This window comes from Pseudorca crassidens, chromosome 10 (genome assembly GCF_039906515.1).
Source record: "Pseudorca crassidens isolate mPseCra1 chromosome 10, mPseCra1.hap1, whole genome shotgun sequence".
Taxonomy (NCBI): domain Eukaryota; kingdom Metazoa; phylum Chordata; class Mammalia; order Artiodactyla; family Delphinidae; genus Pseudorca; species Pseudorca crassidens.
The window spans coordinates 102581427-102607375 of NC_090305.1; the positions used below are offsets into that span (position 1 = coordinate 102581427).

General features: G+C 39.3%; 1 protein-coding gene across 4 annotated transcripts in view; it reads right to left on the reverse strand.

The window, feature by feature from the left end:
• RAF1 (Raf-1 proto-oncogene, serine/threonine kinase) overlaps positions 1 to 25949 on the reverse strand; it is a 72956-nt gene that overhangs the window by 18856 nt on the left and 28151 nt on the right. For all 4 annotated transcript variants that reach the window (XM_067755504.1, XM_067755502.1, XM_067755505.1 and 1 more), the window contains exons 2-5: positions 11209 to 11441; positions 3671 to 3783; positions 819 to 921; positions 369 to 526 (exon numbers count right to left, since the gene is read on the reverse strand). In XM_067755504.1, the coding sequence (XP_067611605.1) occupies positions 369 to 526; positions 819 to 921; positions 3671 to 3783; positions 11209 to 11415 (581 nt within the window). In that variant the 5' untranslated portion in view covers positions 11416 to 11441. The remainder of the gene's footprint in view (positions 1 to 368; positions 527 to 818; positions 922 to 3670; positions 3784 to 11208; positions 11442 to 25949) is intronic.

Below are 25949 nucleotides of genomic sequence, written 5' to 3' on the forward strand. Positions count from 1 at the left end.
TAAGAGTAGACAGAGTACTGTCTACTAGCAACCTAGTAAAAACAATCGGGGGTGGGGGGGAGTTCATATCCCTCTGCTCTTTACCTTACTGAAGCACAGTATATCAATCTCTGTTTGACAGGTAATACTCCTACCAGCTCGTTTCAGAGTGTTATATACCACCTTAAAACTTGCTAGTTAAAAAAAAAAAAAAAACTTGCTAGTTTCAGAACTGTCATGTTTCTAAAGTAGATCATTTCCAGATCATGATAATTTATTTAATAAGTCTAAAACCCAGACTTGTCAGTCAAATATACAGTATGCATCCTCAAAAGGGGTTTATATCTCCCTGCCCCCTTATATTCTTTGAAAAAAGAACAATGCCTTACAAGAGTTGTCTGATATTACTCCAGTCCACACACATAGTAGGTACTTTGGTGCTACAATGCTCGTGAAACTTGTAGCCACAAGTCTGACATCTAAACCCATTTAGCAGGAACTTCTGACAGATGTCACAGAAGGCAAGTTTCAGGAAGGTCTTCCGAGCCTGGAACAAGAACACAGGTGTAAATTATACTGAATAAAAAACAAAATAATTTCCTTCTTGACCCCCAAGAGGTTTTATTAGAATGGAGAATCACACTTCCAACATTTGTAAAATTAATACACAGAAATTAAAGTACATCTGTGATCTAATGACACCTAAATTCCTTTACTGTAAACAATGGCACAGCTTTAAACAATCCAACAACATATATACTTATTATCTCTGAGAAATTCCTATTGTGCCAGCCAAAGCACCCAGCATACCACAAAGAGAGAAGAGATCTGCAACTTACAAAGTTGTGTGTTGTGAGTGGAACATGATCCAGGAAATCTACTTGAAGTTCCTCTCCAATCAACGAGGCAGCATCAGTATTCCAATCTAAACGTGCTTTTTTACTAAAGAGGATTTTAAAAAACATAATATGAAAGGGAAATACTTAAATTAGGTGCAAGAGTTGAATACCAGTAATAACAACAGCTACCATTTAGCTCATGCTACATAAACATAAAACTTAACTTAAATCCCATACAACACTGACATTTAATTCATACAACAAACCTATAAGGACTTCCCTGGTGGCGCAATGGATAAGACTCCGTGCTCCCAATGCAGGGGGCCTGGGTTTGATCCCTGCTCAGGGAACTAGATCCCACATGCATGCTGCAACTAAGAGTTCGCATGCCGCAACTAAGGAGCCCGCCTGCCACAACTAAGACCCAGTACACCCAAATAAATATGAAAAAACCAAAAACAAAAAAACCTATGAAGTGGACATTATTATCCCCATCTTAGGAATGAGAGAAATGGGGCTCTAAGAAGGTAACTTGCTCAAGGCCACACACAGAGTGTAAGGGCCTATTTGGAATCCAGGTCAGTCAGACTCCAAAGCTTGTACTCTTAGAATAAAGTTTTTTTTAAACAATGAAATAAAACAATCTCATGATAAAGGAAATATGCAATAAACTGGACTTTATAACATTAAAAGCCTATAAAAATCCTAAAATCCTACAAAATGGGTTACAAATATTGCTACAGTAGCAAAATTTAATCACTAGCCTACTTCAATCTAGAAAATACATAAATAGAAAGGAATCACAAATAAAATGCACTTTTCTATGAAGATTGGGCTCAAATCTGTAGAACTGTCTGCAGAGTCTATACATATAAATTGATGAAAGACTCAACTGTCTTAAAATTTACTCTGAAACCACTCTTACTGTGCCTAAACAAGACAGAAAAATAGGTACATTTAAGTAAAAATTAATTCCCAGTTCCTTCCTCATGTCTTATCTAGTTTATCTGGCCCATTTCCCGAAGGAAGAATATTCTCAGGTAGGGAGAGAACACCACATATACAGCACCATTCTAACCTCTCCCTTCACCTTCGAGAAGCCTATTAGAGCCATCTTTCTCATTATATGGCAGGAAATAATCCATCCCTTAATATACTTCCCTATACAAGGTCTGGGAAACACAACATTACTCCAAAGTCCTGTTTTGCCCTAATGAAGAGGGAGAGGGTCAGTCCTGTTTCCTGATCAGTCTTGAGGTGCCATCCATCCAAAAGAGAACCTAGGGTAGCTTCAAACAAATACAGCGTGGACAAGAGTGGCTCAAGCCCCTCACTGTCTCAGAGTCTCTCTAGTCTTTAGGGAGCGCCAGGCACTGGCTTGGGGACCAACCTGGGACTGTACCCACATAAAACTGGCATCTGCTTCAAAGATTTTGCACTTCAGCAAAAAGCCCCTAAGCTGAGAGGAATAACATAAACAGATGAATTTATGCTCACCCTTTTTGTTGCAGCAAAAATAGAAATGAAACTTTTCTGATAAACAAGGAAAATAAACAATGAACAGGCTGGGAAAACAGCATAAACAGGACTGAAAGAGTTAAGCAATCTTGGTTATTCTTTAGCTGTTACTACTAACAAACACTTGTAGCTAGACTTGTCCTTCACAAAGCTAAACAAAGCTAATTACTCTCTGATTCCATATAAATTGTTCCCTGCACCTGGCATTTATTCTGGCTGCATTCTCTTGTAGCAAATCACCCCTTGTAGATGTTTACATTCATAAAGTAGGTCACCTGGCTGATAACCCAGAGATAAATGGACCCAATTACCAGACTGCCTGATGCCAACGGTGACTGTTTTAAAATACTGCAAGAAGAATACAAGACCTTCACCACTTTCACCCTTATCACTTACCCTGGACTGCTAGTTCCACCTGTAACACCCCCTGTAATTCCCCAGGACAGGGGGACACAGTTCTTGAGGCGCTAGCCTGCTGTGTCTTCCCTTTGCCTGGCAAAGAAAATAAAAAGCTTCTCTATTTCTTATCTTCCAAATCTCTGTCTCCGTATTTTTATTCGGCATCGGTGAACAGGGAGCCAAATTCTGGCAACATTTTGAGTACTCATTACCTAGGCTAGTCTCTCAAACTAGGGAGCCCCTTGAAATATAAAAGATGTAAGCTAAAGATCAATAACAGAACTAGCACTTTGCAAGAAGAACGTAAAATTAAGGTTGTTATCCCAGATTTGGGGGGAAACAGTAACAGGTAACAGTCACAGATGGCTCTGATGCTACGGGGTATTACTCCTAGACTTTGAGGCGATGCCTCTATCTTGCTCCCACCATTAGGAATAGGATGAACTACACGGATCCTCCTTGAAGCAGAAATTCCCCTGCATCTTTTAGCCCTGTATCTGTCAAACTGCTGGGATTCAGTAAATATTAACTGAATAAAAATGAGTGAATTATAAAAGTTAATCTCTTAAAGACAGTATTCTTTAACTATAAATAATAATGAAACACTTTCTGAGTACCCACTCTGTTAACTGCATTATAGCAAACACAAAATTCTTGCTCTCGAGAAACATACCATCTGACATTACTGTTTCCTTCTATGGAAACACTACCCAACAACTAACATGTATTTTATATTCCAATGCAATGTTCAAGCAAAATTTTCAAGTTCTTGGTATCTTATTTTTCTGAATTGTCTCTTTATAAACAAGGGTATTCAAATATTCACTATTCTATAGGAAGCGAGTACAATTTTTTTTTATGGAAACACTTATTATTTGAAGCTAGGAAATCCTTACTAGTATGAAGGAAGAGCTGGCTGACTTTTGAGTTCTTACCCCTTGTGTTCGTGGAGAAATCTGAAAACTGCACAGCACTCTGGTTGCAGGCCCCTCACCTTGAGAGCTTTCATAAGGCAGTCATGCAAGCTCATTCCATTCCGCACATTGACCTACAAACAAAGGATCACCTTTAGAACCAACACAGGCTGCACAAGCACATCCCTTGGAAAGGTGAATACAGAAATAAATCCACCAGTCTGTAAGGGTATATGTAGAAGATTTTATGACAGCATTGCTTGTACAGTTGATCCTTCAACAACATGGCTCTCAACTGCACAGGTCCACTTACACGTGGATTTTTTTCAATAGGAAATACTACAGTACTACATGATTTGTGGTTTGTTGAATCCGAGGATATGGAACAGCAGACACAGAGCACATATACCAAGGGATGACTGTAAGTTATACTCGGATTTTCAAGTGCACACGGGGATGGCGCCCGTAACCCCCTTAGTTGTTCAAGGGTCAACAATAATGGCAAACACACACACAGAGGAAGCACCCAGAATGTCCAGCAATAGGTAAGTGCTTGAATAAAGTACAGAACATCTGTATGTGTCACACGGTGCTGCTAATATATTACTTATAATGACTCGTCAGAGGGTGTTCATATTAACCGGGGGAAAATATTTTTCAGAATAATACAAAGAGTAAGATTATTTAAAGGGTGGGGAACCTATATATGTTTATATATGGTATATGAGTGTGAAAAGATACTCAGCTGTTACCCCTAAGAGAAAGTGGTTGGGAGACAGAAATGATCAACTTTCCCTTTCTACATCTCTAATTTGTTTGACTCAATGAAATGTTCATGCAAGCATAAATATCCACCAGAAAGGAAAATAAGCCAACCCAATCTATAAACAAACATGAGTTCTTCTGATCAAAACTTTGTATTTCAACCTATTTTAAACAAAATGGTTGATATTCCTAACAAAAATTCCATCTCACATGCACTTCACACTAGGGAGGGCAAGCAGGAAGTGGAGGAAATAAAGCCTCTGCCCTGCTGTCAGGACAAACATCACTGCTAGTTTAAATAAATCTGCACACCCATTCCAGACAGCCTTAGCAGTATACGCCCCTTCACATCCCCCTGTACCCAATCCTCAAAAACTCAGCAGGCACTCAGAAGCCTAACAGAGGGACTTCCCTGGTGGTCCAGTGGAAAAGAATCCGCCTTCCAATGCAGGGGACGCGGGTTTGATCCCCGGTCAGGTAACTAGGATCCCACATGCCGTGGGGCAACTAAGCCCGCGCGCCGCAACTACTGAGCTCATGCACCTCAACTAGAGAGCCTGCGTGCTGCAAACTACAGAGCCCACGGGCTCTGGAAGCCACACATCCTGGAGCCTGTGCGCCACAACTAGAGAAGAGAAAACACTGCACCCCACAACTAGAGAGACAAGCCTGTGTGCCGCAACGAAGAGCCCACACACTGCAACGAAAGATCCTGCATGCCTTAGGACTTCCCTGGTGGTGCAGTGGTTAAGAATCCACGTGCCAATGCAGGGGACGCAGGATCGATCCCTGGTCCAGGAAGATCCCACATGCCGCAGAGCAACTAAGCCCACGAGGCACAACTACTGAGCCGGAGTGCCTAGAGCCCGTGCTCCACAACAAGAGAAGCCACCGTAACAAGAAGTCCACACACTGCGAAGAAGGGTAGCCCCTGCTCGCCACAACTAGAGAAACCCCGCATGCGGCAACAAAGACCCAACGCAGCCACAAATAATTAATTAAAAAATAAAAAACATAAAAAGATCCTGCATGACTCAGTGAAGATCCCACATGCCACAACTAAGACCCGATGCAGTGAAAAATAAACTAACTAAATAAAAAAATCTTAAAAAAAAAAAAGCCTAACATAAAGTGTGAGTGCCAGGGTGCTAATAATGGCAACTATATAAAAATTTCACCGAAGCTCTTAAGCATTTCAATAAAAGCCCTATACATTTTGTTTTTAAAGCCAATAAAGTTAATCAAAAGTAAGGCAACTAGACAGTATGGGCTGTAGAGAGAGCAGAATGTAGATTAGCAGTGCTTGCAAACTGCCCAAAGTAGAGTCCTTCCACTGGGTGAAAGTGTGACAGCTGACAGTGGCCAACCCAGCCCCTTCCCAGATGGAGGTGAGTGATGTGTGTACTTATTTTAAAGGTTTAAAATATTTTTAAATATGCATTTACAGTGTTTCACAAGTTTATTTTAAAGGTTTCTTGAAGCAGTGATACCCTTAGAAATATCCCACTAACTTCCAGCTTCCAGACACAAAACAACAAAGTAAAGGGAGAGAGAATGATCTGAACTATGAATACACCAAAAATAAGGACAATGAAAAGTAAATCAACACACACATTAATAGAATCATGACCTGTATCAAATACTGTGCAGTAGTACTTTGAAAACCGTAAAGTGATATCTGTGCTATTTAATCTTCATTAAAAGTCACAGCTCCAAGAGCTAAACAGTTCTTTAAATATCTTCTAATCCAGTGGGGTTCCCAAATGTGGCTGATATTACAATCATCTGAGGAGCCTGTGAAAATATTTTCCTGGCCTGCCCCCTCTAACACATCCATCTGATTCAGTCATCTTGAATGAAGCTCAGGAATCTGTATTTTAAACTGCTTCTCGGATGATTCCAGTGGTAATTAATGGGCCTCAGCTATGATCCAATCACTCATCCAATAATAATTAACAGCAGCAGTTAGTCAAAGAGACATGTTTACAAAACAAATGACAAGAAAAATTCAAAACACAAGCTACTAATTATTCTAAAATTATTTAAATCAGACGTAGATCCTATCACTCTTCTCTCTACAACTCCCCATGGACACAGGTTGTAATCAGCTAAATCTGACTAATCTCTGGAGCCCACTAAGTGATTATGATAGTCATTCTGGGCTCCAGCAGTGAAGCAACCTGGGGATGATTAGAAACAGCTGACTGGCCATGCTGGCCAGCAAATGACTCCTTCCTCCTTCAATGCTCCCCTAAAGCTGGGTGCCTAGTGAAAGAAGGTGGTTCTTCCAGAGACACACAATCCATCTCTGGTCAAAGAAACAGAAGAAACTAACTTTCTCTGACAGAACCTTCTCAAAAGCTGTCAGAGAAGTCAAGCTTCCAAATCAGTCATCCCCAACCACCAGCTGTGCTCAAATGAAGGCTGTCAAGTACACACAAATGCCGGACTTCCCTGGTGACGCAGTGTTTAAGAATCCACCTGCCAATGCAGGGGACACGGGTTCGAGCCCTGGTCCAGGAAGATCCCACATGCGTGGAGCAACTAAGCCCGTGTGCCACAACTACTGAGCCTACGCTCTAGAGCCCGCGAGCCACAACTACTGAGCCCACACGCCATAACTACTGAAGCCCGCATGCTCTAGAACCCATGTGCCGCAACTACTGAGCCCGTGTGCTGCAACTACCGAAGCCCACGTGCCTAGAGCCCATGCTGTGCAACGAGAAGCCCCCACTCGCCACAACTAGAGAAAGCCTATGCACAGCAACGAAGAACCAACACAGTCAAAAATAAAAATTTAAAAATTAAAAATAGATACACAGATATAGAAAACACTCAAATAATCATAACTGCCATTTTACTTATGAACATGTAGTCAGCATGAGCCTCATTTCATAAAGGTCAGGAAACAGAGGCTAAAAATACTATGTAATTTGTTTAGATGATACAGCTTATAAAAGGCAATACAGGGATTTAAATTTGGGCCTTGTTGTCTTAAAGGCCCATACACTTAATTATTACGCCAAACTAAGTTTCCTACTCTTCCAGGCAAACTGGTAGATGGGGCTGGAGAAGATAGTGGCAGTAATGCCCAGAAGCAGCACCAGATGATCTTCAGCTTCCCATCTCATTCAGACTTCCCACCTGGGCTCTCCACTTAAGGTAAGAAAGAAAATTATTGAGAAATAATGGGTAAAAATCACTTTGCAAATGAAAGACTACTGTTGAAAGATTAGGGGATTATTATTACTATTTTGCCAGCCATTAAACTTTCATTTGTAGGAAAGGGAACAAAAATAAATTTACTCACACTTTGAAATGCCTTTGAGCTAGCTTTGCCTTCAGTTCAAAATGTACCTAAATGTACAACACTATAACTGGAAGGCTCTTTAGGGTCACAAAAGTATAAAGGAAGTTTTAGTAAAGTGGAGAGAGTTGAACTGTTAGAAACAAGCTGAGAAAACTCTGGACTGTACTTGCCAACCTTGGAACCTTGCCTCGCCTAGGTACACAGAATAAACAAAATGCACTGCTTTTACACAAAAAACAGAGGGTGGGAAAGGAGGAGGTGTGGACGTTTTGAAGGAAGGTTTTCGCAAATGTCCCAGGCCAAGCAAAATCAGCACAACTTCACTTTTCAGTTTCAACCAGGTGTTTTTTTTTCCCCCTCCCAGGATAGTAAGAAATTTTTTGAGCAGTAATTTCTTAGAAAAGTTGAAATTTTGTGTCAGTAACTATGCAGGAATAACTGGCTAGTTCAGTGCCCTTGGAAAAGAGCTGTGATTTTTAAGCTACCTCCAGCTTTGCCACAAGTCCTAGGAAATTTACCAAAGTAATTTTTTCTAGGTAATTTTATTTCCTTCAGTATACCTGTAATACCGAAAAATTTTTAAATGAACAGTCTGCTTTAATATTCAGAACAAAACAATTTTTTAATCACCAGAAATGTCTAAGGGAATTTTTCAAAGAACCCTTTGAAATACATCCCCATAAGAATGTACTATTTTCACCTCACACTAGTGAGAATGGCCATCATCAAAAAATCTACAAACAATAAATGCTGGAGAGGGCGTGGAGAAAAGGAAACCCTCCTACACTGTTAGGGGGAGTATAAGTTAGTACAGCCACTATGGAGATTACTTTAAAAACTAGAAATAGAGCTACCCTATGATCCAGCAATCCCACTCCTGGGCATATATCTGGAGAAAACCGTAATTCAAAAAGATACATGCACCCCAATGTTCATTGCAGAACTACTTACAATAGTCAGGACATAAAAGCAACCTAAATGTCCAACAGCAGAGGAATGGATAAACAAGATGTGGTACATATATACAATGGAATATTACTCAGCCATAACAAAGAACGAAATAATGCCATTTGCCGCAACATTGATGGACCTAGAGATTATCACACTGAGTGAACTCAGAGAAAGATAAATATCATATGATATTGCTTATATGTGAAATCTAAAAAAAGGGTACAGGGCTTCCCTGGTGGCGCAGTGGTTGAGAGTCCACCTGCTGATGCAGGAGACACGGGTTTGTGCCCCAGTCTGGTAAGATCCCACATGCCGCAGAGCGGCTGGGCCCGTAAGCCATGGCCGCTGAGCCTGCACGTTGGGAGCCTGTGCTCCACAACAGGAGAGGCCACAACAGTGAGAGGCCCGCATACCGCAAAAAAAAAAAATAAAAAGGGTACAAATGTACTTACCTACAAACCAGAAATAGAGTTACAGATGTAGAAAACAAACTTATGGTTACTGGGGTAAGGTGGGGAGGAATAAATTGGGAGATTGGGATTGAAATATACACACTACTATACATAACATACACACTACTATATATAAAATTGGTAGCTAATAAGGAACTACTGTATAGCACAGGGAACTCTACTCAATACTCAGTAATGGCCTACCTGGGAAAAGAATCTAAAAAAAGAGTGGATCTATGTATACGTACAACTGATTCACTTTGCTGTACGCCTGAAACAAACATAACATTGTAAATCAACTGTACTCCAATAAAAATAAAAAGGGCTTCCCTGGTGGCGCACTGGTTGAGAGTCCACCTGCTGATGCAGGGGACACGGGTTCATGCCCCGGTCCGGGAACATCCCACATGCCGCGGAGCGGCTGGGCCCATGAGCCATGGCCACTGAGCATGCGCCTCCGGAGCCTGTGCTCCGCAACGGGAGAGGCCACAACAGTGAGAGGCCTGCGTACCACAAAAAAATAATAATAATAAATAAATAAGAGTGTACTATCTGTTTAGAGGAAATGTCAGTAAAGAAGACATTTCAGGCAAGACTAACGACAGAATGAAGGCCAAGAGCTGGGATAAAGCAAGGGGTGTGAAAAGAACACAAAGCAATAAAATCTGCGACTGGAAAGCCAATTAACAAAGACCCTAAGTGGCATCCTATCACACTGCTGGTGGGAATGTAAATTAGTGCACACACTATGGAAAAGAGTATGGAGGTTCCTTAAAAAACTAAAACTAGGGACTTCCCTGGTGGTGCAGTGGTTAAACAATCCACCTGCCAATGCAGGGTACATGGGTTTGAGCCCTGGTCCAGGAAGATCCCACATGCTGCGGAGCAACTAAGCCCATACACCACAACTACTAAGCTCTAGAGCCCTTGAGCCAGAACTACTGAGCCCGCACGCCACAACTACTGAAGCTCGCGTGCCCTAGAGCCCATGCTCCACAACAATAGAAGCCACTGCAATGACAAGACCACACACTGCAAATGAAGAGTAGCCCTCACTCACCACAACTAGAAAAACAAAGCCTGCATGCAGCAACAAAGACCCAACATGGCCAAAAATAAATAAATAAATAAATTTATTAAAAACAAAAACAAAACTAAAACTAGAGTTACCATATGATCCAGCAATCCCACTCCTGGGCATCTATCCAGAAAAGATGAAAACTCTAATTCGAAAAGATACATGCACCCCAGTTGACAGCAGCACTATTTACAATAGGCAAGACATGGCAACAACCCCAGTGCCCACCAATGGAATATTACTCAGCCATAAAAAAGAAATGAAATATTGCCACTGAAGAATACCATATTGGGATTTCCCTGGTGGTCCCGTGGTTAAGACACCGAGCTCCCAATGCAAGGGGCCCGGGTTCAATTCCTGGTCAGGGAACTAGACCCCGCATGTCGCGACTAAAGATCCCGTGTGCCGCAACTAAGATCCAGCACAGCCAAATAAATAAATACTTAAAAAAAAAAAAAAAGAATACCATACCAAGTGAAGTCAGACAGAAAAAAAACAAATATTATATGATTATCACTTAAATGTGGAATCTAGAATACAGATGAATCTATACACAAAATCAAAATAGACTCACAGATATAGAAAACAAACTTACTGTTACCAAAGGGGAAAGGTGGGATAAATTAGGAGTACGGGATTAAAAGACACAAACTACTATACATAAAATAGATAAGCAACAAGGATTTACTGTATAACACAAAGAACTGTTCAGTATCTTGTAATAACCTATAATGGAAAAATTTCTGAAATTTTATATATATATATATACACATACACATATATCGGAATCACTTTACATCTGAAACACAATATCATAAATCAACTATACCTCAATTAAAAACAAAAAAACAGGTACAACTACAAAACACTAAAATAAAAGTTTAAAATAAAGACTCAACGTGACAGTGAAGATTTTGCCTGCCTATAAGATGGGCAACATGATCCATAACGTTTTCTATAGGGTGATGGACAACTATATTTTCTGAGAGGAATGTTCACGTACCACTGTTCTTTGCTTGTTTGGCAAAAAAACACGGATAGTGTTGCTTGTCTTAGAAGGGTCCATAAGTTTGCCATCATCTGATGCCCGACGCTGATAGCCAAACTGCTGAACTATTGTAGGGGAGATGCAGCTGGGGCCATCAAACACAGCATCTTTGAATCCAAAACCATTGCTGATCGTCTTCCAGGCCCCCTGTATGTGCTCCATTGATGCAGCTTACACAATACTTAAACCTGGTAAAAATAAATAAATAAATAGACAAATAATTAGAATTCCTGAACAAAAGTAATTAACTCAACAATACAATATACAGAGTAATTGTGAAAACAGTAGTATGTGGGCTTTCTTGTAGGTGACATCTTCTGCTTAAATAAATTACTCAGAAAACTTCTATTTTAGTATATTTCCATAGAATATTTCATAGACAACTCAAAAATTAACAAAATGGGGATTACAGATCTAAAGACTCATCAAGGGTTATACCACCCGTTAAAAGCCAACCTGGAACTATAAGCCCAAGTCTCTTGACTTCTTATTCTAATATTGGGTGGGCCAAAAGGTTCGTTCGGTTTTTTCCATAAGATGGCTCTAGTAGCACTTAGTTGTCTTTAACTTCATTTGAAACAATTTTGTTAGATTGTATGTGACAGCTGTCATATCAGCGTGCATTTAAAACAAGACATCAGGGGCTTCCCTGGTGGCGCAGTGGTTGAGAGTCCGCCTGCCGATGCAGGGGACACAGGTTCGTGCCCCGGTTCGGGAAGATCCCACATGCCGTGGAGCGGCTGGGCCCGTGAGCCATGGCCGCTGAGCCTGCGCATCCGAAGCCTGTGCTCAGCAATGGGAGAGGCCACAACAGTGAGAGGCCCGCGTATGGCAAAAAATAAATAAAAAAAATAAAAAAATAAGACATCAAAATTGGTGAATTTTTGTGTAGCCATTTTAATATTGAAGATGGAAGGAAAAGAGCAACATTTTTGGCATATTATGCTTTATTATTTCAAAAAAGGTAAAAATGCAACTGAAATGCCAAAAAAAGATTTGTGCAGTATATGGAGAAGGTGCTGTGACTGATCAGACGTGTCAAAAGCGATTTGTGAAGTTTCGTGCTGGAGATTTCTCACTGGATGATGCTCCACAGTCGGGCAGACCAGTTGAAGTTGACAGTGATCAAATCGAGACAGTAATTGAGATCAACGTTATACCACATGGGAAATGGCCGACATACTCAAAGTATCCAAATCAAGCACTGAAAATCATTTGCACCAGCTTGGTTATGTTCATCGATTTGATGTTTGGGTTCCACACAAGTTGAGCGAACAAAACCTTCTTGACCATATTTCCGCATGCAATTCTCTACTTAAACGTAATGAAAACGTTCCATTTTTTTTGTTGTTGTTGTTTTTTGCGGTACACGGGCCGCCGTGGCCTCTCCCACTGCAGAGCACAGGCTCCAGACGCGCAGGCTCATTGGCCATGGCTCACGGTCCCAGCCGCTCCGCGGCACGTGGGATCCTCCCGGACCGGGGCACGAACTCGTGTCCCCTGCATCAGCAGGTGGACTCCCAACCACTGCGCCACCAGGGAAGTCCAAACGTTCCGTTTTTAAAACAAATTGCGACAGGCAATGAAAAGTGGATACTGTACAATAACGCAGAATGGAAGAGATTGTGGGGCAAGCGAAATGAACCACCACCAACCACACCAAAGGCTGGTCTTCATCCAAAGAAGGTGATGTTGTGTATATGGTGAGATTGGAAGGGAGTTCTCTATTATGAGCTCCTTCTGGAAAACCAAACGATTAATTCCAACAAGTACTGCTCCCAATTAGACCAACTGAAACCAGCACTCGACAAAAAGCGTCCAGAATTAGTCAACAGAAAACGCATAATCTTCCATCAGGATAACGCAAGACTGCCATGTTTCTTTGATGACCAGGCAAAAACTGTTACATCTTGGCTGGGAAGTTCTGATTCATCCGCTGTATTCACCAGACATTGCACCTTCAGATTTCCATTTATTATTTTTATTTATTTATTTATTATTTATTATTCTCTTAATGGAAAAAATTTCAATTCCCTGAAAGACTGTAAAAGGCACCTGGAACAGTTCTTTGCTCAAAAATATAAAGAGTTTTGGGAAGATGCAATTATGAAGTTGCCTGAAAAATTGGCAGACGGTAGCTGAACAAAAGGGTGAATATGCCGTTCAATAAAGTTCTTGGTGAAAATGAAAAATGTCTTTTACTTTTACTTAAAAACCGAAAGCACTTTTTGGTCAACCCAATACTTTTTCAATTCCACTTCTCTCCTTTTGTTACTGTATATTAAGTATGAGCAACTATACTTGAGTATGAATAACAATTAGTACTATGAGAAATAAAAAAAAAAGTGTAAGCCATAAGTTTCTGCCTTTGAAGAAGGAAAAGAAACTAGTATTCTAGGATGTGTGTCAGACACTTAATATATAATCTCATTTAATCTGTGTAAGGACCCCAAAAGATTTTAAATCCCTTCCTCCAACCACCCTTTATTTTTTAAACAAATAAGGCACAGAAAAACGATGCTACTTGCCCAAGAACACCCAGGTGATAGGTAAAATAACCAGATTCTGTATCTGTTTATATTTAAAGTACACTAACTTTCCAACATAACATTCGGAGTTCAGTTTTAGTGCAGAAACAAACCTTATAAACCGAAGCAAGGAGAGACAGTTACCTAACAAAAAATAATCAAATGTTTTAATTGGGCAACAAGAAAACTGCAATGAAAGTCCATAGACAGTCACACAATGACAATAAGTCAGATACTCTGCAGTAAGGACGTGCAATGCCCTGACGCTGACTGGGAATCAGCAACCATGCATAAGTGAGAGATATTTATTTCCTCCTGTAGAAAACAGTGAGGTTGACAGGGAATCCCATCCTTCTCAAGCCTTACTCCTTCAGAAACTTGTTTTATCTTATTATTAGCATTATTAGCAATAGTTACCTTTTACTAGGTGCCTACTATTATGAAACAGTATATACTGCATACATCCCACTCATATTACCCAACCTGATCCTTAGAGGATACTCTAGGTAGGAATTACATCCCCATTTTTATAGTTGAGCTTTAGCGGGCAGAGGAGGGATTCAGAATTGAGCAGCTCTATCTGACTCCAAAGCCCTTAACCTTCTCATATATAACAGTGACACTTGAAATCATTTAGTCAGAGTTAAAATGGCCTAGAGTTAATCCAAACGTCTTGTTCTTAACCAGAAGTTTCTGTCTGAATACCCACTATGTACTATGCTCTTTCTCACATCACATGCCTGAAGCAGAAGGGGACAATATATATTAACTATTCTTAGCTGACAGTTGGGAAAACTAGAAAAGTTTAGAGACTTAAGATCACTACCTGGCATTGCTCTCACAGTCTTGGCTCAACTTTTTCGGAGGAGAATATGGTAAGAAACTATTAAAGTTTTGAAATGTTCTTAAAGACTGATCTGGTAATTCAATATCACTCTAGGAATGTATCCTACAGAAGTATAAGGCAAGTGTATAAAGATATATGTATAAGCATCTTCATTAGAGCATTGTTCATATCCTTAAAAAATTGGGGAGAACACCAAATACTTAACAATAGGGAATTAAACAAATCATGCTAATTCCCACGTGATAAGTAAAGTAGATCTGTAGGTGCAAAGGTGGAAAAAGCTACCCAAGACAAAACAAAAAATGACAAATGTAGTTTGAACCTCTTTCATACTAATCTAGAAAGAGGGAGGGAAATCTAGAATCATAAAGAAGTGAGAGGGTCTTCCCTGGTGGCGCAGTGGTTAGGAATCCGCCTGCCAATGCACGGGACATGGGTTTCAGCCCTGGTCCGGGAAGATTCCACATGCCGCGGAGCAACTAAGCCCGTGCACTGCAACTACTGAGCCCGTGTGCCACAACTACTGAAGCCTACACGCCTAGAGCCTGTGCTCCACAACAAGCAAAGCCACCGCAATGAGAAACCCATGCACCGCAACGAAGAGTAGCCCCCGCTCGCTGCAACTACAGAAAAGCCTGTGCGCAGCAATGAAGACCCAACGCAGCCAAAAATTTAAAAATAAGTAAAATAAATACATTTTTTAAAAAAGTAACACAAACCTATTTTTTTAATTTAAAAAATAAATAAAGAAGTGAGAAAATATAGAATAATAAAGTACCAGTATTTCAGCAAGATGATTAAGGAATTTTAACTTTTTATATATCTATTTACTTTTTGCTTTTTTATTTTACTATTTACTACAAACATCTATAAGCCTATTTTATTTATGCAAGGGGGAGGGGCAGGACAAAATCCTACAGCCTTCGTGGCAGGGCCATGACGCACTGCCTCCCATTTCTGGCACCTCTACCCAAGCCCCAACACACTCCTAACTCTAAAAGCTAAACTTCTTTCTGAACATGCCAAGTTTCACACCTCAGCACTTCTGAACTTCCTGTTCCCTTCATCTAGAAGGCGAAAACCTCCAAAAACAAGCAAGTTGGCTTTTTCACATCATTAAGGTCTTCACTTAAAAGATCCCTTTAGAGACACCTTCTCTCTCCACCCTAGTCAGAAGACCGCACTCCCCTACCGCCATCAAATAACATTTATTTTCTTCATGCCGCTTACCACTAATGTTAACTGTCTACAGATTTTGGTCAGTACCTCCCACCCCCTTTCTGCTCCATGCCAAGCTTGCCAGTACCTCCTGCCAATCTTGTTCACTACTGTATTCTTAGCCCTTAATACAGTACCTGGAACACAAGCACTCAAATATTTATTAAATGAATTCAGCTAGGAGCCAGAATAATGCTGCAAAAAATATAATTTTTTTAATAGAAAAGACCTGTCAAGAACTAGTAAATGTGAATTAAATCTCCAGTTGGTAGTACGCCTTTAAAAAATACCTATTATTCAGCAAAAGACAAACTGCAATAAATTGCATTCTGTATTTAATTGTGAGGGAAGACTGTATTACAATCTATTGGTTAAAGAACCCACTTACAAGACTTAACTGTAGACTAAGTCAAAGATCATAGTTATTTTATGACAAATTCTAAGTTTTGTAGGCACTTGGAAAATAACAGTGCTGGTGTGTAGTAGAGAACATACTACAATAACTGTTCATAAAAACTGATAAAATAAATGCAAATCCAGCTTAATTCTCAAGTTTTTGATTATCATTCATAATTTTTAATTTTCCATGTCTATATCAAGACCACTTACAGGCTGAGAAGCACACTAAGGCAGTGCCTCCCAACCTTTTTCATTTCACTCGTAGAAAATGATGGATCCTATTTGTAAGGTATGCCTACATAAACAGACAAGCCCAGAAAGGCCAAGGCCCCTACCAGGTGCCCCAGGACTGACCTGTTTATCATAGGAAGCTCTAAGGCAAGGTACTCTGTTATCAATTAACAAGAAAGGGTACACATCTAAAAACAAGAAAGAAGCATCTTCTAAAAACCATACAGCAGGACTTCCCTGGTAGCACAGTGGTTAAGAATCCGCCTACCAATGCAGGTGTCACGGGTTTGATCCCTGCTCCAGGAAGATCCCACATGCCACGGACCAACTGGGCACGTGTGCCACAACTACTGGGCCTGTGCTCTAGATCCCATGAGCCGCAACTACTGAAGCCCACGCACCTAGAGCCTGTGCTCCACAACAAGAGAAGCCACCACAATGAGAAGCACGTGCACCACAACGAAGAGTAGCCCCCGCTTGCCTCAACTAGAGAAAGCCCACACGCAGGAACGAAGACCCAACACAGCCAAAAATAAATAAATAAATAAACAAATAAATACAAAGAGGAAATTGTTCATGTCCAGAGCAATTTTTAAAAAAAGATAACTTTGGTAACAAAATGTTATATGGAATCTAATTTTAAAAGCTCATTTCTGTCCAATGATTAAAAAGTAATCTTTTTAAAATAACTCTCTTCACATATACAAAACAGTAGCTTTATTATGACAAAAGTTCGCTGATCTTAAACACTTACATGTTTATAGTTATATATGGTGAGACAGCCTGAGAATTTATATTCAACAGACTACACATTTACCTTTTACCAGAAAGGACACAGCATATTCATAATTTCACTTATTATGATAGCGAAATTCTATAAATTTAGGAAGTCTACAATTTACTTAACATGAATTCTTCTAGCCTATTCTAGAATAGGATATTCTAAAACACTCTAGAATAGCTAGGCTCAACTGGTTTTCAAGCTGCTTCCTTCTGCATTCAGCCCTCCTCTCCTCCAACCACGCCCATTACAGAGCACCTCAGAAATCAAAAAGCCTAGATCCTACTCTACTTTGCTTCCTCCACTACTCTTCCATTAAAGATTTGCCACAATGGGCTTAACCCCAGATTCAGTCTCTGAAAGACACCAGGGGATGGATATCTTATGACAGAAAATGGGACAACTCATTAATTGCTAGATATCTTAGCTTTCTGTAGTCACACACTCAACATTTGTCAATCATGAGTAGATCAAAATTTCTCTAAATTTATTTTTTCTAGCACAATTTCTGAAGCTGGCAGGTTCCATAGGTTCACCAAAGTTTCCCTTTTATTGATTTCATGCTTCATTCTGTCACACTGGAGTTTGAAGATACATTCACTTCAGCCATGTAATTCATGATTTTTTACAGTTTGAACTCTTTTTCAAAGCTACATCTTTCTATACCAAAATGTCTGTTTTTATTATCATAGTTCACCTCTCATAATCATTCAACCTCATTTATTCTCTACATGAATATTCCTTTTCAGAAAGTTAGAGAATGATACCTTTTCTACATCTAAGTTAAAAAGTGGTTTATAAATTCTAAATAGTACTGAGTTTGGGAGCAAACAAAATAACCAAAATAGAAAGACACATAGCCCTGAATTATGCAGCAAGGGGACTCAAGGAAGAGTCAAAGACCAAACCCCTGAATCTTGAGATCCATTTCAGTTGCCTTCTTTGGGCCCTTTTGGTTGGTGCAGTAGTGCTCCACCTTAGAAAGTTTTGCTTTCTGCAGTTTCAGTTACCAGTGGTCAACCATGGTCTGAAAATACTACATGGAAAATTCCAGAATGAACAATTCCTAAGTTTTAAATTGCATGCTTTTCTAAGCTTTTTGATTTCTAAGTCGTGTCATGAAAACTCACACCAACCCGCTCCCTCCTGCCTGGGATGTAAATCACCCCTTTGTCCAGCACATCCACACAGTATACTCTACCTGCCCTTTAGTCATTTAGCAGCCTTCTAGGTTATCAGATGGGCTGTCTCAGTATGGCAGTACATGTGTTTAAGCAGCCCTTATTTTACTTAACAATGGCCCAAAAGTGCAAGAGTAGTGATGCTGGAAATTCGGATATTCTCTTACTGTGCCTAATTTATAAATTAAACTTTATCATAGGTATATACGTATAGGATAAAATAGTACAGAGTTCAGTACTATCTGCAGTTTCAGACATCCACTGGGGGTCTTGGAAAGTATCCCTCCCAGATAAGGAGGAACTACCATATAACTAAAATAGCACCCAATATGTTTCGAACAAGGACAGAATAAGTACCTTCTTAATAGCCAGCTTCTTCAAGGAAGACTTCAAAAACTCAAGTCTCTTTCTTTCCTAGACTGTAACTCAGCACTTTTTCAAGCTGTAGAGAATGACCCATAAGTGTTCAGAAAATCATTTTGATGAGTCATGACCAGCTTTCTTAAAAAATAAGGCAGAGCACAATATATCCACATAGTACAGGTAAGTACTATTTTGAGAAAACTTTAATTCAGGTACACACACATTATAAAATGTATTCCTTAGTGTGGAACACTACTAAGTTTGAAAGCAACTGGTGTAATTCTAAAGCCCAGAATTCCTACCAGAGCTTCCACTGATTTCCCAAATGCATTTATCCACACAAAAAACATCTCCTTGCACTGAATGATAAATTTTTTTAAGGATCCATCTAGTCTTAAATTGTCTTTCTTAGCTCTACCAGTGAACTCTCTCCATGTGTGTGCTAATTCCACTTTACGTTACATTTTAAAATAGTCATTTCTGACGATCCAAAACCTATGGGATGCAGCAAAAGCAGTTCTAAGAGGGAAGTTTATAGCAATACAAGCCTACCTCAAGAAACAAGAAGAATCTCAAAAAAACAATCTAACCTTACACCTAAAGGAGCTAGAGAAAGAAGAAGAAACAAAACCCAAAGTTAGTAGAAGGAAAGAAATCATAAAGATCAGAGCAGAAATAAATGAAATAGAAACAAAGAAAAGAACAGCAAAGATCAATAAAACTAAAAGCTGGTTCTTTGAGAAGGTAAACAAAATTGAAAAACCATTAGCCAGACTCATCAAGAAAAAGAGGAAGGGCTTCCCTGGTGGCGCAGTGGTTGAGAATCCGCCTGCTGATGCAGGGGACATGGGTTCGTGCCCCAGTCCGGGAAGATCCCACATGCCGCGGAGCGGCTGGGCCTGTGAGCCATGGCCGCTGAGCCTGCGCGTCCAGAGCCTGTGCTCCGCAACGGTAGAGGCCACAACAGTGAGAGGCACGCGTATCGCAAAAAAAAAAAAAAAAAAAAAAAAAGAGGGAGAGGACTCAGATCAATAAAATTAGAAATGAAAAAGGAGAAGTTACAACAGACACCACAGAAATACAAAGCATCCTAAGGGACTACTACAAGCAACTCTATGCCAATAAAATGGACAATCTAGAAGAAATGGACAAATTCTTAGAAAGGTATAACCTTCCAAGTCTGAACCAAGAAGAAACAGAAAATATGAAGAGAACCATCACAAGTAATGAAATTGAAACTGTGATTAAAAACCTTCCAACAAACAGAAGTCCAGGACCAGATGGCTTCACAGGTGAATTCTATCAAACACTTACGTAAGAGCTCACACCCATCCTTCTCAAACTCTTCCAAAAAACCGCAGAGGAAGGAACACTCCCAAACTCATTCTATGAGGCCACCATACACCCTGATACACCCTGATACACCACACCATCACCCTGATACACCCTGATACTGATACTAAAACCAGACAAAGATACTACAAAAAAAGAAAATTACAGACCAATATCACTAATGAATACAGACGCGAAAATCCTCAACAAAATACTAGCAAACAGAATCCAACAACACATTAAAAGGATCATACACCACGATCAAGTGGGATTTATCCCAGGGATGCAAGGTTTCTTCAATATATGCAAATCAATCAATATGATACACCATATTAACAAACTGAAGAAGAAAAACCTTATGATCATCTCCATAGATGCAGAAAAAGCTTTTGACAAAATTCAACACCCATTTATGATAAAAACTCTCCAGAAAGTGGGCAGAGAGGGAACCTACCTCAACATAATGAAGGCCGTATACGACAAACCCACAGCAAACATCGTTCTCAATGGTGAAAAACTGAAAGCATTTCCTCTAAGATCAGGAACAAGACAAGGATGTCCACTCTCACCACTATTATTCAACATAGTTTTGGAAGTCCTAGCCACGGCAATCAGAGAAGAAAAAGAAATAAAAGGAATACACATTGGAAAAGAAAATATAAGACCATCACTGTTTGCAGATGACATGATACTATACATAGAGAATCCTAAAGATACCACCAGAAAACTACTAGAGCTCATCAATGAATTTGGTAAAGTAGCAGGATACAAAATTAATGCACAGAAATCTCTTGCATTCCTATACACTAATGATGAAAAATCTGAAAGAGAAATTAAGGAAACACTCCCATTTACCATTGCAACAAAAAGAATAAAATACCTAGGAATAAACCTACCTAGGGAGACAAAAGACCTGTATGCAGAAAACCGTAAGACACTGATGAAAGAAATTAAAGATGATACAAACAGATTCAGAGAAATACCATGTTATTGGACTGGAAGAATCAAATTGTGAAAATGACTATACTACCCAAAGCAATCTACAGATTCATTGCAATCCCTATCAAATTACCAATGGCATTTTTTTACAGAACTAGAACAAAAAATCTTAGAATTTGTATGGAGACACAAAAGACCCCAACTAGCCAAAATAGTCTTGAGGGGAAAAAACGGAGCTGGAGGAATCAGACTCCCTGACTTCAGACTATATACTACAAAGCTACAGTAATCAAGACAATATGGTACTGGCACAAAAACAGGAATATAGATCAATGGAACAGGATAGAAAGCCCAGAGATAAACCCACACACCTATGCTCAACTAATCTATGACAAAGGAGGCAAGGATATACAATGGAGAAAAGACAGTCTCTTCAATAAGTGGTGCTGGGAAAACTGGACAGCTACATGTAAAAGAATGAAATTAGAACATGCTCTAACACCATACACAAAAATAAACTCAAAATGGATTAGAGACCTAAATGTAAGACTGGACACTATAAAACTCTTAGAGGAAAACATAGGAAGAACACTCTTTGACATAAATCACAGCAGGATCTTTTTTGATCCACCTCCTAGAGTAACGGAAATAAAAAACAAAAATAAACAAATGGGACCTAATGAAACTTCAAAGCTTTTGCACAGCAAAGGAAACCATAAACAAGATGAAAAGGCAACCCTCGGAATGGGAGAAAATATTTGCAAACAAATCAACAGACAAAGGACTAATCTCCAAAATATATAAACAGCTCATGCAGCTCAATATTAAAAAAACAAACAACCCTATCCAAAAATGGGCAAAAGACCTCAATAGACATTTCTCCAAAGGAGACATACAGATGGCCAAGAAGCACATGAAAAGCTGCTCAACATCACTAATTATTAGAGAAATGCAAATCAAAACTACAATGAGCTATCACCTCACACCTGTTAGAATGGGCATCATCAGAAAATCGACAAACAACAAATGCTGGAGAGGGTGTGGAGAAAAGGGAACCCCCTTGCACTGTTGGTGGGAATGTAAATTGATACAGTCACTATGGAGAACAGTATGCAGGTTCCTTAAAAAACTAAAAATAGAATTACCATATGACCCAGCAATCCCACTACTAGGCATATACCTAGAAAAAGCATAATTCAAAAAGACACATGCACCCCAATGTTCATTGCAGCACTATTTACAATAGCCAGGTCACAGAAACAACCTATATGCCCATCGACAGATGAATAGATAAAGAAGATGTGGTACATATATACAATGAACTATTACTCGGCCATAAAAAGGAATGAAATTGGGTCATTTGTAGACACGTGGATGAATCTAGAGACTGTCATACAGAGTGAACTCAGAAAGAGAAAAACAAATATCGTGTATTAACGCATGCATGTGGAACCTAGAAAAATGGTACAGATGAACCAGTCTGCAGGGCAGAAACTGAGACACAGATGTAGAGAACAAACGTATAGGCACCAAGGGGGGAAAGTGGTGGGGTAGGGGGGTTTGAACTAAGAGATCAGGATTGACATGTATACACTAATATGTATAAAATGGATAACTAATGAGAACCTGCTGTATAAAAAAATAAAATTCAAAAAATAAAAGATTAATATAAGAAAAATAGTCATTTCTGCTACTTCATGTGATTCTTCCACTTTTCACATATTGTACTGCCAAGTAGACTCAAAAAAACTCAGTATACTAAGTTTTCACTCTTTCCTCAGGTACCATTAGTTATTCTGTGACTTTATTTATCATTCAAATTTACTGTGAAGATACCTACTTTAATGGATTCACTGACAGTAACCTGAGACCATTCTCTAATACTGATTAGGTTACATGGTTCACTAACTTTTAAATATGACATTTTTAAGGCACAGAACTTATATACCCATGGTTCTCACACTATGACATCTCATCTACTAAATTATTTTACCCTATGTAAAAGTTTCAGCATTTTGTTCTCTCTCAAAATAGCCATTCCTCTTTACTTTTTCATTTATCACTTCTTATAATGATCTTTATTGCTGTAAGGTCTTCTGTTTCCTGTTCTTTTCTGCTTTTAAAAGAAAATACCAAATAAGAGTGTGATGTTACAGCTATTTCACTGAACTTAATGTAGATTCCACTCCCAATTTAAACCCTTCTCCAAAGTGCACACAACAAAGATTATACTCACTCACAGTCTTGTAACTTTCTTTTTAACCTTCTCTTCTTGATCTTCAGAGATCCAGTCTCTGTATAGCATGAGAACCTTCAAAGGTACAAAGTAGGTTTCTGGAAGTCTTCTTTTGAGGGGAGCCCCTGAGTAGAATTCTATACACCTCTATTGAGGCTTTGGGTCCTCTGTGATGTTCTTCAGGTAAAATTTTCCCCATAAAGCCTCCCTTCTTTGCTCCCTTATTCATAAAGAATTTACCGCTCCCTCCTGTCTTTTATGTTATTCACATGTATATTAATAGCCCTTCCCACCCTGAACTGTAATTATTTATTTACATGTCTGCCTCCCTACCTGACTATAAGCTCCTTGAGGATAGAGTACATGCATGCCTCTTTGTTCTCCTTTGTTTCCCCAGAACTTAGCAGGACATGTGACTCAGAGTAGTTATTCAACCAAGACTTCAAAACCAATGTGATGGTAGTCGCAGAATCCATAATACATTAAATTTATGTAAATTATTAAGGAAAATAGCTATTTTAATATGTAATATAAAATTATAACCACAAGCAAGCATTCATGAAAAACACAAATACTAACAAAAACTAGCTATCTGAACAATAACAATAGTGGTTTGCTCTGTTTTGACATCTGCCAAAACTCACTAGGAAACAAGATATAGTCACCAAATAATTAATTTCTTAAAATTCTGTACCAACTAAATAGTAAAAATGATAGTAATATTAACTAACAGCTACTGAGTTCTTGACATTTCAGTACGTACAATACTACTGAGTAGATACTACAGTATGTATAATAATATTGAATTTTTCACATATCATTATGTTAGTATCAGTTCTTTACACATAATATCTCATTTAAGCCTCCCAAGAACTCTATGAAAGATACTATTATCCTGATTTTGGAGATGAGGAAACTGAAGACCACAAAAGTTAAATAAAATTATCCAAGATTACACAGTAAGCTAGAGAGCCAAGATTACTGACAGAATATCTAAGGTCAAAAGCACTCACAAGTTTTACCAGAGCTTTATCACACCATCATTCTTTATTCTTAAGGCAGATAAGATCAGTGCAGTTGTGAGACAGGCTGTTGCTCAGATGAGGTACCAGATTTCAACCTTGTGGCTGCCTGCTCTAGCTTCCTGCTACTGGCTCTTTCCTTCCACTCTGGTCATTTGTTTTTATTATACTTTTATTTAAGATGATATAATTAAATTTGGGCAGGGGAACGGAGGAGAAAAGTTATCCATAGCCTTATTCATCCTAACAAAACATTTTTTGGATATCATCTTCTAATATTAGAAGCACAATACATGGATATCTGTTCAAAATATACTTCCACCTTTTATTAGCTGTGTGGCCTTTTGCCAAGTTGCTTAACTTCCCCCACACCAATTTTCTCACTCAATCTCTCATGCAATAAACATTACTGAGCAACTATTATGTACCAGTCACTGCTTTACTCTAGATGCTTGGGTTAATTCAGTGAATTAGAGACAAACACCCCTGATCTCAGGAGAAGCATATCTTCCAGTGGAGGACACACAATGAAGTGAATTATATAACATGACAGTGGATGATAAGTGCTGGGGGAAAGGAGACAAGTTGCAATTTACATAATGAGGTCAGAGTAGGCCTCATTGAGGAGGTAAGAGCTGAGATCACAAGTCAGCGAGTTTGACTTGCAAGTAGCTGGGGGGGACAGTCAAGGCAGAAGGATCAGCCAGTGAAAACCCTAAAGCAGGAGTGTCCTGTGTACAAGGAATAGCAAAGAGATCATGGAGTTCAGTGAAGTGAGAGTACAGCTGGGGGAGGAAGAACAATGTGGTTAACATACTGTTTTGTAGGTCACCGCTGTAAGGACTCTGCCTTTTACTGAGTGAAATGGGAAGCCACTGAAAAGTTCTGAGCAGAGGAGACACACAATCTGCCTAAGGTCTTAAAAGGCCTAGTCCAGCTGCTATATTGCAAATAAACTACGTAGGCAGTAAACACACAATTATGGAGTTCAAAAGATGTCTGCGCTGAAGGATTAACTGTAAAAAGGGATAATAATACTCATTGAGTTGTCATGAAAATTGTTCAACAATGTTTGTAAAGCATTTAGCACTGTGCCTGACACTGATATTGTTATAGCTTCTGCCTCAGACAAGGACACTCAGCATAGGAAATGAGAGGGTAGAAAATGAGCCTATGCCTCAATGAGCCTCGTACACAGACAGCATCAGCCTAAAAGAAAGGGATTCTCCTAAATCACATGAAGGGGACAGTCCTGCTAGCTGAGCCACGGACCTTTTGCTATTTAGCAATGGTGTCTTTGGGGCTAACTGTGGCCTTAATCCTTGTCCATATGTGTACATGTGCACAACTGCAGTCTCAATCCACATCCTATGTTATACATTATTCTCCTTCCAATTTTAAATATTTCAGTTATTTGTCTAATCATATACCCCATTGTGTTGGATGTAATTCATCCTTAACCTACTTTTTAATATCTTTATATTAGAGTATAATTGCTTTACAATGTTGTGTTAGTTTCTGCTGTACAACAAAGTGAATCAGTTATATGTAAACTTATATCCCCATATCCCCTCCCTCTTGAGCCTCTCTCCCACCCTCCCTACCCATCCCTCTAGGTC